At 35.0% G+C, this 14,041-nt stretch overlaps 1 protein-coding gene across 1 annotated transcript; it reads right to left on the bottom strand.

Moving 5' to 3' along the window:
* Nucleotides 1–7,172: 7,172 nt before the first annotated feature.
* LOC124177539 (eukaryotic translation initiation factor 4E type 3-like) lies at nt 7,173–12,693 on the bottom strand. The gene is made up of 6 exons (XM_046559996.1): nt 12,503–12,693; nt 9,954–10,074; nt 9,123–9,230; nt 8,460–8,582; nt 7,837–7,936; nt 7,173–7,657 (listed from the first exon to the last, which is right to left on the bottom strand). The coding sequence occupies exons 1-6, from the start codon at nt 12,649–12,651 to the stop codon at nt 7,623–7,625; spliced, it is 636 nt and encodes a 211-aa protein (XP_046415952.1). The 5' UTR covers nt 12,652–12,693; the 3' UTR covers nt 7,173–7,622.
* Between the last annotated feature and the right edge of the window lie 1,348 nt (nt 12,694–14,041).

Genomic DNA, 14,041 nt, shown 5'->3' with positions numbered 1-14,041 from the left:
AGATCTCAATGGCGGAGAAAATAAGCCTAAATAAATTGGTATCGGATGAAAAATCCAAGTTTCGATCGTTCGAATTAGAAAACCTTTTCTCAAATCGTCGTCGACATCTCAGCTCTTTTTATTAAAATTTTCTCGGATTCATTTCAACAATCAATTGATACAGATATTTTTTCATTTGTGTTCACCATCATTGCCGCTATTAACAACGATTTCACTCGTTTCTTAACCGTTGATTAAGAGGATCCCCGGATTCGTCCTTAAATATTTCAAACGAATGTGAGACGCAAATTAGCGAGGCAAAAATGTGTGTGCCTTAATATATACTGAGAAATAATTCTGATCGCGTGCAAAGCGTTAATGGCATTAAAGAAATATGTAGGTACGTTACAAACGTTTTGTGAAATTTTTTTATTGATTTCACATGAACATACGCCGAGCATGAGATCACCGATTTGTAACGGATAATAATTATTGAAATAGGAACGCGCAGTTGCAGGCCGTTGTACCTCGATAAATCGCAACTCAGCTCTCTCAAACGGAGAAGCTAATGCTAAAATCAATCGTCGATTATTATCCATCGCTGCACAAACTATCGGGGACGATATTATATCTCATGGATTACAACATACATGTGTATTAAACATACGTCTGCACTGAGAGAAATTTTTAGTTCCGGTTACCGCTCGGTCCTTGACTATTTTCATTTTTTACCACAATCGAAAAATGTAGTTCTAGGTACAAAATGAAAACTAATTTTCTGGCTGTTACGGCGTAGTGAATTCGAGAAACGTTTGTTTAATTACATCGAATCAATGTTTTACTAATTTAGTGTTAATTTTACTGAAAACGGTAAACTGAAATTGAGGATCACTAAAATTATATGCGTTTCTTTTCTGTTCCAATAAAATTGTAAATAAAACAAACGACTTGGCTAGAAATAATGACTCAAATTAGGAACAATCAAGAAGAATATTTTGATTTGGTTTTAAAAGGATTTGAAGAAAAGTCAAATGAAATATGAAGAAATTCCATTTTTTAATCATGGTTGTAAAATTATTATTCCCGTTAGTTAATTTTCTTGTACCTACGTTCGGTGAATTTACAAAAATGTAGAGAAAATTCAGAACAATTTCTATTCATACCACAAGCTTGGTAAATTTAAAAAGCAGTTCCGTATTTTTGCAACAATTATTTAAAAAAAAACTCCGACATTCTTATCAAGTTTCCAAAAAATTTCCAACCACTTTCTTCGATTTTGCTACGCAAAAATTCTACTTCTGCTTGACTTTTGTTTAGCATAAATTTATTACAATTACAAGCATTTTTAACAGCGCATATATGATGATTATTGCCCCTAAGCATGTAAACTAATTTGTGCCACGTATCATGCGACGTAAATTATACGTAAGAATCTCGTTTTTACCAAGCTGATGCTAATGCCTATGTATAAATCGCCGATAGCATTGACCCTATTGTAATCACTGTTGACGTGCGGCTCGCATCGTCTCGTGATGTCATCCGTCAACTTGCACGATCACGAGAGACCGATAATTATCAACTCATGTATTCAGCCGTTAACCCGAGGACGTCAAATACGTGTGACAAACGATTAGATGCAGCGTCTCTTTCGACTTGAAATTTTCGTCGCGTTTGGAGGAGGAAGAAAGAACCTGATAAACAAGGAAATTAATCACGGCACGCAAGCTTCAAAAAGTGAAAAACTGACCAAGTCAATTTGATTGAATTTCATTAGAAGAACTTTTCTTTTCAACGAGGTGAAAAAATTTTAATCCTACGCTGGGCAAAAAATTTCATTTGTTACAGTAACTGGAAAAATTCAGTAAAACAGGTATCGTTGAAAAAGAAAACTGTTTTTTTTTTTTTTTTTATTATTAGTTAAATAAGGCTCTAACATCAATTTATTATTGAGCAAGCATTATAATTTTCATTTTGTAGTTAATCGTAAGGAAAGTTTGGTTGTTGATAAATTTGAAAGAATATCGCTACCCGTAATCGTTTCGGTTTTTTTTTTTTAAATGCTAAAACCGGAATTTTTGTCCGACTTTGTCAATATATTCTTCACCAAGTACCCGAAACTAATTATCAATTTTATTCATTATCATCACCGAAAGTTATAGTTACAAATGAATATTGCGATCGCATTCGGAAAATGTATAAGTCATAAGTTTTCGTTACTACGAGCTTTTGATTATATCGTAACTATTGAGACTGTTTGAAGTTGGTGAACCGATAAATTGATGTCGAGGCCTTACTTGAATGAAAAAATCTAGTAAACCGGCAACAGATATGTGAATCGTAACCAGAAAATTTACTACTAATAATTAAAATTATAACGATATCCGTCGTACTAAAATTTTCTAATTTTCAAGCGAGATTCGTTAATTTTCAATCGCTTCTCTACCGACAAGTTAAGGAAACACAGTTTTAGTGCAACTAAGCTGGATCCACTTTCCCGTAGCTTTCAAACTTTCGTTTGACAATGTTTTCGTGTCGAAATTTTTTACGTTACGACCGCAATTCCGAAAAATCGTTGAAAAATTTTACTGACGATCTTCGACGAAACACGGGCGAAAAGAAGTTTGAAAAATTTTCCACCTCCGGTAATAATTCCATGGGAAAAATACTCGAGTAAGAAGGGAAAATGGAAGAGACAAAAAAAAAAAAAAAAAAAATTTTTAATTTAAAAAAAAAAATAAATAAATAAATAAATAAAATTTCCACGTTACAACTTACGTGGAATTCAACGAGCAATGGAGTTAAATTATTGGTCTCCTTGGCAAGGTCGCCTACTCCCTTCTCCGGCACCTGCCGGACTTTGGGTTACATTATAGGTAACATATACATACATTCGTACACAGTTTTCGTTATACCAAATGTATGCATAATGAACACACACACACACACACACACACACGTGCGCAAAAATTTATAGACGTGTACGCACGGTTGAAATAACGTAATGTTAATTCGCACCGGTTTCGTGTTATAATACGGCTTGAAAACAAAAAAGAAAAGAAAAAAAAAAAGAAAAAAGATTCACACATTAGCATACACTTGACATTATACCGTAAAATTGGATACGTTTAATGTATTCTCTGTGTTTTCGGGTGTATAACTGACATATCTAATTGCAGATGCTTGGAGAACATCCGTGATCGTAGCTAAAAGATGTCAAGATTTATCTAACCGATTGTGATAATACGGGGTAAAATATGTATAACATTCGTTCGGTTGTGGAGATTTCTTTTTCATTTATTTAAAAAAAAACAGTCAGTGTAATGGAAAATAAAGGAATCGGCAGACGCGCAGCAAAATTTTACTGCTTCTTTTCTGGACGACTTTTAATATTTATCGTTAATTCTCGATGTTTCTCGACTCGTTGCGCCGAACTTGAACAACGCGGAGGCACAAGAAAGTAATTAATTGTGCATGTATTAGAAACCGTACACGTACGTGCAATACTTACGAAAGTATGAAACCCGCTTGTAAGATTCAATGAAATAGAAAATTCGCGTATGTCTATGAAATTGAAAACACTGTGAACTTGGGTATTTATTCATGCGAGTGTAAACTCGCGAAAAAATTTAATTTCTTTGACTGCTTTCCGTCTGAAAGTTGAGATACGTACAAAGAAAAAAAAAAAAGAAAAAATGAAGCAGAAAAATGACGGTCGGAATTTCAAGATATTAAAACGTCTGGTTCGTAAATGGTTTTAATCACCTAAATTAGTTCGAATTCAATCGAATTCTCACCACAGTTCGAAGAACGGTGGAAACGAGAATTAATTGTGGAAATCGATAAAAGTATACCAAAGAAATTTGACCACTCGATAATTTGAAAATGTTAACGGGGTGCGTTTGAATCCAAGAATTGTTTGCCTGGACATGAGATTGACGAAAAATTTAACCAATTAGCGTTTAGTTTATTACACAATAACTAAGGGAAAAACCTTTTTTATATTTTTATATCGAACTCATTTGAAGTGAAACGTATGTTAAAGTAGAACACATTTATAGACGTTAATTGTAAAAAAAAAAAAAAAAAAAAAAAAACAGTAACAAAGAACTCGTCGATTCATTCTCAATACCGAGGCGGGCGATAAAAAGTTCCTTCAAAAGTGTTGAATTTTCCTAAATATAAGTAACAAATTTTTCGTCATGTACAAATATGTATGGATTTGCGGAGTAACTATAATAAGTGAATATTATAACGACGTTAATATTATCGCTTCGATCGGTTGAATGTTTGATTGCAGTATCTCCTGATTTACGATATAGTATAATTTAAGGATATAATATTATATCTATCGATTACCGGATTCCTGAATAAAATCTTTTTCGCGAAATTTTCGCAAAAACACAGTTGGCGCGAATTTATATCGATGTGGTGATTTTTTTTTCGGTTTCAAAAGAACAAAAAAAAAAAAAACAAAAATAAAACCAGGATCTCGCGCCCATGTTAGAAGTTGTTTATAACAACAATATACAATACGCATAGGTTTCACATTTATGTTTCAAATTTTAATAGCGCTTTTGACCGACATTGAGAGAGTCTCCGTAAATTACGTCATCGAATTTTGAGGGTTTTACGACCTCCCCCCCCTTAACAATCCTACTTAGATGCGAAAATGGAATTTCTCGGCTCGATTTTTTTTTTTTAAACCAGCGACTAATTAAAGACAGTGCGGAAACTTTGTCCGTTACTTGCTATCAGAGCCACAACAGTTCCGAATCGCAGGATCTCAGCGAGAATGCGCTGATAAAAAAAATTTTTTTTTTTTTTTTTTTGCATACGAAGTCACAACGTGACCCCCCCCCTCCCAAATAGTCTAAAACCTATGACGTAATTTACGAACGGTCCATAATTTTCCCCCCCGAGCTGCATCGTCCGATATGACTTGTTTTCATGTTTTCGTTTTTTTTTTTTTTTTTGCTTTGTTTTAAACACGCACACACACACACACACACACGCATAATCGCAATTAAATCATGGGAATAAAAAAACCAGCCGACCGGTAGTTGAAATAACGAATTTATACAGACACCGATATGGCGTCGAACGTATTGTGATTAAATACGTGTAAATGTAGTAAATCGATGACGTAGAACTCGCGATTACGGAGAAAATCGTTGAAAACCGTTTCCCCGTTATCGATTCGTTGCTCGAAATAACGCGTCATATGCGGCATATCGAAAACGGAAATGGGGATTTGTGCGACGCGGGAATATAACTAGTAGCACTTGGATGTAATTTGAATACCGCGTCGAATCGCGATGTCGAACCGTGTAAAGCCTGGCGCCGAGACGGCGCGACAACAAACATAATCTTAAAAGGCAGACGGGATGATGATCGGCGAGGGAACGGCCAACTAGGAATTTTAGGTATTCGCAAAAACTCACTCGATTAATCACAGATAATTTAATAATGATGATAAAATTTTTCTCAACAGCCTTCTAAACTCGCGAGACTGGTTTTCTCCCCACCCACCCCCCCGAACGAATGATATCCTCGTATTTAGCCTGCAGTCGGGTGTGACTGATTGACTTATTAACATATATCCGTTTTTGCAACAGCGAACAATAATCTGTAACCGCAGAACTCGAGGATTCTCGAAAACGCTTTCATTATGCGATATTGTATGGCAGTTTTGATCAGCTTGTAATAGCTTTGTGTACCGCGAAATGGGCGATAAAGTATATTCGTGGTGTAAATTTATTGAAAACCCGCGACTCGAGCGTAGTGAAAAAGTTTGGAAACGTTTTGTTTTCTTTTTTTTTTTTTTCAAATCAGCGAGAGTCGTCTCGACGAGCAAATTACGACGCAAATCGAAATTTTTAGGACACTTGTTACAAGCTTGTAAAGGCAACATTTTTTACTATATCACTTGAAAAACTTGTTCTGTACGTGGCAAAAGTAATCCTCGCTGAAGGATACTTCTTATATTGAATTTTAAAAGGTCGCTATCGGAATTGGAATTTTTCTTTGTTCAAATATCGCGGGGAAGACGGTATTCTTTTTTTTTTTTTTTTTTCTCTAACTGTTACCACTTGATCCTGGATGCAATATGTAAATAATTTAATTTTTTATCGAAATTTAGTTTGAATTTTTATCGTATAGTCTATGATTTAGTTTTAAAAAACGTGAAAAATAAGTTCAATTTTTAACCTTTCGACTGTTTGACCCGCGAGTTTCAGTCAGCGGAGACTTTTGCACGGAATTTAATTGCGTTTTTGAACATTTTCGGGATCAAGTTCAAGTCATCGATTGCGCTCGAGTGGGAAAAAATTACGAAAAAATTAAATGACGTTTTCCCTTGCGAGGTCAAACTTTTGAAACTGTTTTTTATTACAGGTATCGAAGCCCAATGAAATGATTGTTTTTCCAAAGCAATCCAATTCCTTACTGATTCTGAGATGAAAAATACAAATTTCAATTTCGATTCCAGTAATCGTGAAGCCTAGTTATACTTACTTATACGTGAGAAATAACTGATTACAGGTGAAAATTAACTTGCAAAATGGCTAATCGCAAGCTGCTCGTCGATGGATTGTCAGCTTTTCACTGAAAAGTTGGTATACCTGGTAAATTGCATGAATAAGTAAAGAAAATACTCGAATTCGACTGATGAACATTTTTCAGCTACGTTTTCTTTACACAATGATTTTCTCTGCAAAATCCTCGATCTCTGGATATAACTCCGATTATGCTTTCGATTCGAAGAAACTCTAAGAATTTGGCAAGGGATTTCAGGAAATGGATTGTAATTTCTGCGCGAAATATTGTCTCGGTATGATAATTAATACCATCGACAGATTTATAAATTTGCAACAGCGAAATTTAAAAAAGAAACTGTTCTGTGCTGTGTTCGTTCCTTTTTGTTCCGTGGACGAATCTAAATTGCAATGTTTCGATTTTCAGAGTTTCACCTAAATCTTCATAAAAATCTCTGGAGACATTCGGTGATATTGAATAGAAATACGTTCGTCAAATTCCAGGGCTATAAGATACTTATAAATAAATAAAGATGAATATTGACCGCATTAAAATTCTAGATGTCGTAAAAATAGTGTAAACAAATCTTCATATTTTGGTTGACTTTTTTTCGACCTTAAAATTATCGTACGTAACGTGAGAAGTAATTTGAAGAAAAATTGAGTGTAAAAAAATATATATTCAACATTTCAAAAAACACCAATAATTGTATAATATGTAAAGAAACAATCAAATTCGATATCACAAAGTTGCAATAAAATATTAAAATATCATTAATACCAACGGATTATACAAAAAGCTTTGAAATTCATTTGATCAAAGAAAAACGACAGTTTTGCTTTCTTACTCCTCTCAATCATTCCACGATGATCACAGCTTTTCTCTATATCATGTATAACATTATGGTAGGATGCGTTTTTCAGATCAGCTGTTGCCTGCCATAATTCTTTGGCCACATTCGTCGGCATGTACAAAAAATCCATAAAATTATATAACACTACTAACATTGCAGGACTGATCGCATGTTCGTCGGAACGCACATTTTACGTACTGGGTATCAATTTTTCATCCATTGCCACTTCGACTTCGACATATTTGTAAATTGGTCTTCAGCGACGGCCGTAAGCGTGATTGGATTGATGGGCTAAAAATATCACTGTCATTATTTCACGTCGTCGATTATGCAATCGAATAACATTTGCGAAATACGTACTGACAAAAGTATTCGTGCGTAACGCATGTAACGATCTGTAATCACCTCGTACCGAGGATATCATCAAAACAGTCGTAATATTCGTGATCAAATTATCCGGAAACACTTACGTTTGTAGAATTCGGCAGGGAACTTGACTTCCGGCAATAGTTGATGAACTTTTTTCAGCACGGTGGCCGAAGGCGCCAGAGCGGCGTTGGCATTCCATATCTGAAGAAAATATGTATATTTGTATAGTTAATATTTTCCCCAAATCTGCGTATTCGTGTGAAAAGATTTAAAAACGATTCCGCCTTTTAATCCAGTCGAGATTTATTCATATTTTCACTCGGTAAGTGCGTCGCGTCTATTGTACAAGAAAAATGTCAACCTCATTCCACTCTTCGTCAATTTTCTGGGTCAAGAATTTTTCATCGATTTCTACGTATTGTAATTTATTATCCGCGTTAATAAAAACAGTTTTTCAAGGACGGCGAAACGACAACTGTCTTTGAATAAATGAATAAATAATGATACGCGAAAACACAAGTTGTTATGTAACGATTGTACGAACATAAGTCATCAACCCGTTGTCCGCTAGCAGCCTTATTACATAAAGATTTTTAACCACGTGGTGATGCAGACTGAATTCCATAATTCTCAAGCCTGGTATTGAAAAGTGATTCAGTTATTGTCCTGTAAGGAATTTGCCAAATCGTAACTTTGTAATAATTATGTTAAAATACAAGCGTACCTGTATAAGATCATCTCTGTCCCTGATTGAGACTGTGACACCGCAGATTTCGTCACCCTCGGCGACACTGTCGGAAAACTGTTCTCCAATCGCTGCCAAAACGATTTCCTTCCATACATCGGCCTGTGTAACATTATCAAATTTAATTTAGGTTTATTTGCCAAAAATCGATGCTCTTCGTTAATTTTGGCAAGTTGTGAATTTGGTCTTTTCACAAGTTGCGAAGATTTCTCGAATAAAACTACAAAAACGAAAAACATTGGAATCTCGAGCAAAAGCTCAGATTTCGATGCTTCGTTCCGAATCGATTCTAAATCATAAAAAATATTTTAATAGATTCGTTCAATCTTACTTAACGATCGCTGATTTTATTCAAAAAATGCATGCGCGGAAAATGACCTTTTGCAAAAAACGAACAATCGTCGAGTAAAATCTTCTCAAACAAAGCTGATGGATTTTCAATCGTTCGGGGTGATTCGAAATAAAGCATGTATAACTAAATAAAAGCTTTCGTTGGTGTCTTTACTGTTATCGATACTTCCAATACACCTTCGTAACTTGATTCGCAATTCGTTTCGCAAGAAAATTCCTCCAGCGAATGGAAATTTCGGTAAATTGTGTCAGTGTGCTGGTAACCGAATTGGGAACCCGATGTCCACTTACCGTATCGTACTTGTGACATTTGAGTCTCCATGTTCCACCGTGTTGGTTAACGGGTTCTTCCCATAACGGGTATCTCTCATCCCTCATCAGATGATAGCTGTACCTTACCTGTTGGAAAAGAAACGATAATCCGTGAGTTTGAAAAATATAAAAATCTGTTTTACAATTTACTTACAATTATAATTTTGTTTTTTGTTTTTTTTTGTTTTTTTTTCATCAGCCGCGATCTTCAATAATCTAAATTTTCAAGTCACGTAAGTAAAATTTGCTTTAATAGCGGTTTTTTTTTTGTGGTGCGAGAAACGAATTGTTTTGCAGTACGCAAATAATTCCAGATTATTCATATCTTGCGAGATAATGAGAGAGTCAAACATGAAAACGTACTTTCCTATGCCTATGGATGCCTGATTTTGGGGTCAAGGTACTTTTCGTTATTACAAGAGACCCTCACAATCGCGACTAACCGTAGATTTATCTTAGGAATTTTTTCAGAGATGCGAGGAATTCGAACAGATGCTTGCTGAACTTGTTTTTTTTCGAGAATTGTGGAACATTTTGAAATGCGACATTTTTTTATCCTAGAATTCGAATTCACGTCGTATTGGTTTCAGTAAAGTTATTGCAAGTTTGGATCTGTATCTGTGAAATTTTTCAAACGGTATATTCACCGGACAAAAAATGTATTTGGTTTCGATATCTTGCGATGGTAAATCTGAATTCTTTATGTTTTTATAAAAATTTTTTTTTTTTGATTTTATCGTCGCACAATAATGACGTATATGTGTACCTATAGTATACATTTTCACAAAAAAAAAAAGGATAAAAACTGACCTGAATATCACCAGCATTTGGTATGTGGTTGAAGACCGCCCAAAAACTTTGTACCGTGTTGACGGTATAAATTTTTTTCAAATTTGCCTTGTATTCTTCTGCCGTTGTTCCTGAAATAGCTCTGTAAAAACAAAAATGCAGTTTGCTTTGTTATTTTTCAACAATTTTGACAGATTTTTCAGAACGGAAATCGAATTTCTCCCCACCTCATGAATATCATACGGAAGGTGTATAAATAATAATATATGTATTGGAATTGAAAATTTAAATGCTTCAAGTTTATAACCAACCTGATATGACGGTGAAAGCGTTGTTCCAAAATTATATACAAACTTTTATCTCGATCCTCGTCCTAATCAAATTTCAAAATCTTAGGTTTGGAAAATTCGTATGATGGTAATTAAAATCGCGATCGAATGGTATTTGGCAAATTAGATTGAAGTTTTCTGTTTTCCATTCCTATGTGAATGAAGTTTCTTGACATTCTAATCGATAAGTACAATTCTTCGTTGCGCTATAAATCCGATACTAATTATTAGAAAAATCTGTTTTCTATCTTTAAATCTAATTGAGTGGTTTGGTTCTGTGTAATTTACTACAAAATTATGCGATTACTCGATACAAATCTGACTCATGTTATGCAAGTATTGATTTCAGGGTAAGATACGATGCTTGAGTGACGAATTCAAGTAAACTGATTGAAAGTCGTTCAGTGATATGAAAGATTAAGCTGATACTATAGACGGGACTTTCTTGCGTAGCGATCATTTAAAATGTACTGGAACAAGGGATAAAGAAAATGTCATGATGTGCTAATTCTCACGGAGAATATTGAATTCTGTTGACGAAATTTGCTTGTTTGAAATAATATGAAATTACGATTTTCAGTAGTGATGGGTTTAAGATCTAATCTCTTCAAGAATCTATCTTTTGGTTCCTGAAAATCGATCATTTGTATCGAAACTCCACCGGCCGATCTTTGCTGAAATCGACTCAAAATCGATGAGAATCGACTCCCGATTCTCAAGAAAAATCTGTAAATTTATTCAGCTGCAGCTGACAAGAGAACAAAAATTTCCAAATTTATTCTAAGGTCCAAGTTGCGTTCTCATAAAAACTCTTAAATCGGTCACGTGACACTGCGCTCAACACATCGTAATATAATTATTTGAAGTAAAGATCGATTGGCAGGAATCTCAAGTGATCACAGATGGTTTGAAGTACGGAGAAGAATAATTTGTATTCATTTCCAATGGTTCCGGATAGCAAAGTATGAATTATTGAAGAAGATACTTCTATAGCGATTATGCTGCTTCGAGTGGTTTTTAACAAGGTTGTTTATGAATTTTTATGCCCCCAGGGGCTTAAACGCTTTCAAATGAATTTTAAAAAATTTCCTGAAAATTTGAGTTCTCTACATCAATTCTAACATAATCCGCATTGCGATCGAAGTTTCTCATGAAAACAATATGGAACAAAAAAAAACTTTTCTCTTTGAAATTTTTTAAGTCGTTGACGCATGTACCGAAACTAATGGAAAATACGTATTTTTGTAAAGAGTTGAACGTTTTATTTATATATATATTTATATTTTCTGGCATAACGATAAAGAATGGCGAATTACTGCTCGTTTTTAAACAATAGATTTAAAAATTTTGCCAACGAAAACTTCTCAAGCTTTATTTGACGAGCATTCCGGTCGACTGGATCAATAATTTGTTTTCTCGCATAAGTTACTACGACTTTTTAAGATACAAATATGTCGTTTATCCGGATGAAGATTTGAAAGTTAGTGAACTTAAAGTACATTTATTATTTTCTGGTTTGGTTATAGAATCTTATAACTGTAATATTTGCCGGACATTACTTCACGACAACAATTATATATATTTAGTTATTGTAAGTATGGAAATATTTATAGTACTGTTGGAAAAATGATGACGATAAGTGGTATTTTTTCACTAAAACATTGACGTTTATCGTCCGAAAAAGAATAAAGAAGATAATCAATGTCGACACAGTTACGATTTATTGAAAAAAGTGTACCACAAACAACTCGATAAAATCTTATCAACATGAAAAAGTAGAATCAGAAAAACGTTGTAAGATTTAAATACAATGTAAGATCCGAATGATTCGTCTTACGTGTAACTATCTGGATGTAAACACTGCGAGTATTCGTAATCTAGACAAGTAGTAATTGATACGTATAATGATAGGAGTACACGCGTTGTAAGCAACAAAGAAACAAACAATTTACAGACAGTTTACACAATTTCTAATGCTAAAAATGCATATTATAATTACGAAACGTTTTAACGTTCGATTACTTGTTGTAATACATCGTCAGTGATGGCAACGAAGAAAACGTGAGAAAGTGAAAAACTTGAGAAACAAAAACGTGGTGAAAGTGAAATTTTTATTCATCAAGTTACAGGTACTGGAGCTTGATTGAAATTGACAATGTCATTCGCGGGCATAAACTATAGACATATACTACACGTATCCGGGGAATTTGGATACTTCCCGTTTCCTTATTATTAACTCACTTGTCCAGCCAGAATGTCCAGGCGGTTTGAAGCGGTATTCCGGAAGTCTCATGTTCCTTTATTGTCTCAACGGTGTGGTCCGAGAATATCGGCGATTTTGACAAATCCGCACTGAGAGCATCCGTCGACTCGCACTTCAGCGCCGCCATATTGGATACAGCAGGTTATTATCAGCGTGTCACATGATCAACTGACACGAACGGTACCAGCTGACTTCTCCCAGCTGTGCGTACATTAGCAGCTGTGATGGTAAGTTTCTCAGCATGTTGACCAACGCAACGTCAGTGAAACGGTCAATAATTTGACCGAGAGAATATCGTACCGTCAGCCTTGGCAGAATCTTAAACTACCGTATACAGGTAACAGATTGTCGTTTTGATCAGGAATTACATCGCGGTATCAGGTATCAGCGGAACTTATCGTACGATCAAAATAGCAGCGTGAGATGAAAATGATGCAAGACAAATATGAAGACGAAGCGCAAAGATCTGATTCATGTTCAGCCTCTTTTACGTTCAATGTGCCGTTGAAGTTACCGCTTGCGTAACTTTCGATTCGCGTGGCGTCATCTGAAAAGATTGTTAGCATTAATCAGTTTTATCAACTAATCTTTTGCACTTGCGTGTACGAACATATATTGCTGTGGAATATCATATAATTCTTGAGGTTGAAAGACACTAACTCGGGAATTATTTTTAACCATAAATAGTGTAATTATTTTCATTCCAGTTACTTGGAGCCCTTGAAGCATTGATTAAACGGATCCGATCAACAGTTCCCATGGTACCATTGAATAGAATATTGGTGGTACTTCTCTTCTGTCGATAAAGAAGAAGTCGGACAGGGAATTTAAGCTCGAAAAAGATGTTTCTGTAGATTGATTCGGCTGGTAAATGAGTTGAGCTGTAACTTTCTAAACAAGATGAACTGATTGCAACTTGTTTGCTGTCAACTAGGAAGTACCGATCAATCCGTACAAAATATTTGGAGACCTAGTGCATTCTGGCGATAAGTTAACGCCAACTTTCAATTTCTGTTGAACACATATTTGTTTCCAGTGTATCGCATCACAAGCCGAAAATTCGATACTATTTGTCAAGAATTCAGCAAACAAACGGAGAGACGAAACTTGGTAACTGACAGTAGCTGATAATGAAATCCAGCTTACACGACTGTCACCAATATGCCAACAGTTAGCAAATCGCAACAGTTTTCTGTAATGCTACCCATTATTCATCAGCGTAAAAGGCTGCAGTGTAAGCAACTGGGTAATTAAAGAAGTAAACTTGTGCGACGAGTATCTAGGCATTTAACTAAGCTTGCGATTGACAGACTCTCTAGCCCGTTAGCAGTCAGGCGAAAATGAGATTTGTCGGAGTAAAAATTTCATAGATTTATCCTACAATTCAGCGACCTTAAAAACGATGATTCGCTAAATTACAGTCAAATAGATGTAGTAAAACATATTTTTTTTCAAATGCCCATATATGTATCGTGCTACAAAAATGGCCCGACTTTTTTCTGCCCATATGTGTGTCA

Source organism: Neodiprion fabricii, chromosome 3 (assembly GCF_021155785.1).
Source record: "Neodiprion fabricii isolate iyNeoFabr1 chromosome 3, iyNeoFabr1.1, whole genome shotgun sequence".
In the NCBI taxonomy this organism is placed as follows: Eukaryota; Metazoa; Arthropoda; class Insecta; order Hymenoptera; family Diprionidae; genus Neodiprion; species Neodiprion fabricii.
The sequence above is the reverse complement of the archived record's forward strand: the minus strand, read 5'-3'. Positions and strand labels throughout refer to the sequence as shown.

What these genes read in the sequence shown, in the direction of transcription:
- LOC124177539 (XM_046559996.1), bottom strand. Translation starts at nt 12,651, where the DNA reads ATGGCGGCGCTGAAGTGCGAGTCGACGGATGCTCTCAGTGCGGATTTG. An exon ending in TGGACATTCTGGCTGGACAA is followed by an intron (nt 10,075 to 12,502) that starts GTGAGTTAATAA and finishes TTGTTTTTACAG; the next exon opens with AGCTATTTCAGGAACAACGG. An exon ending in ACAGAGATGATCTTATACAG is followed by an intron (nt 7,937 to 8,459) that starts GTACGCTTGTAT and finishes TATTTTCTTCAG; the next exon opens with ATATGGAATGCCAACGCCGC.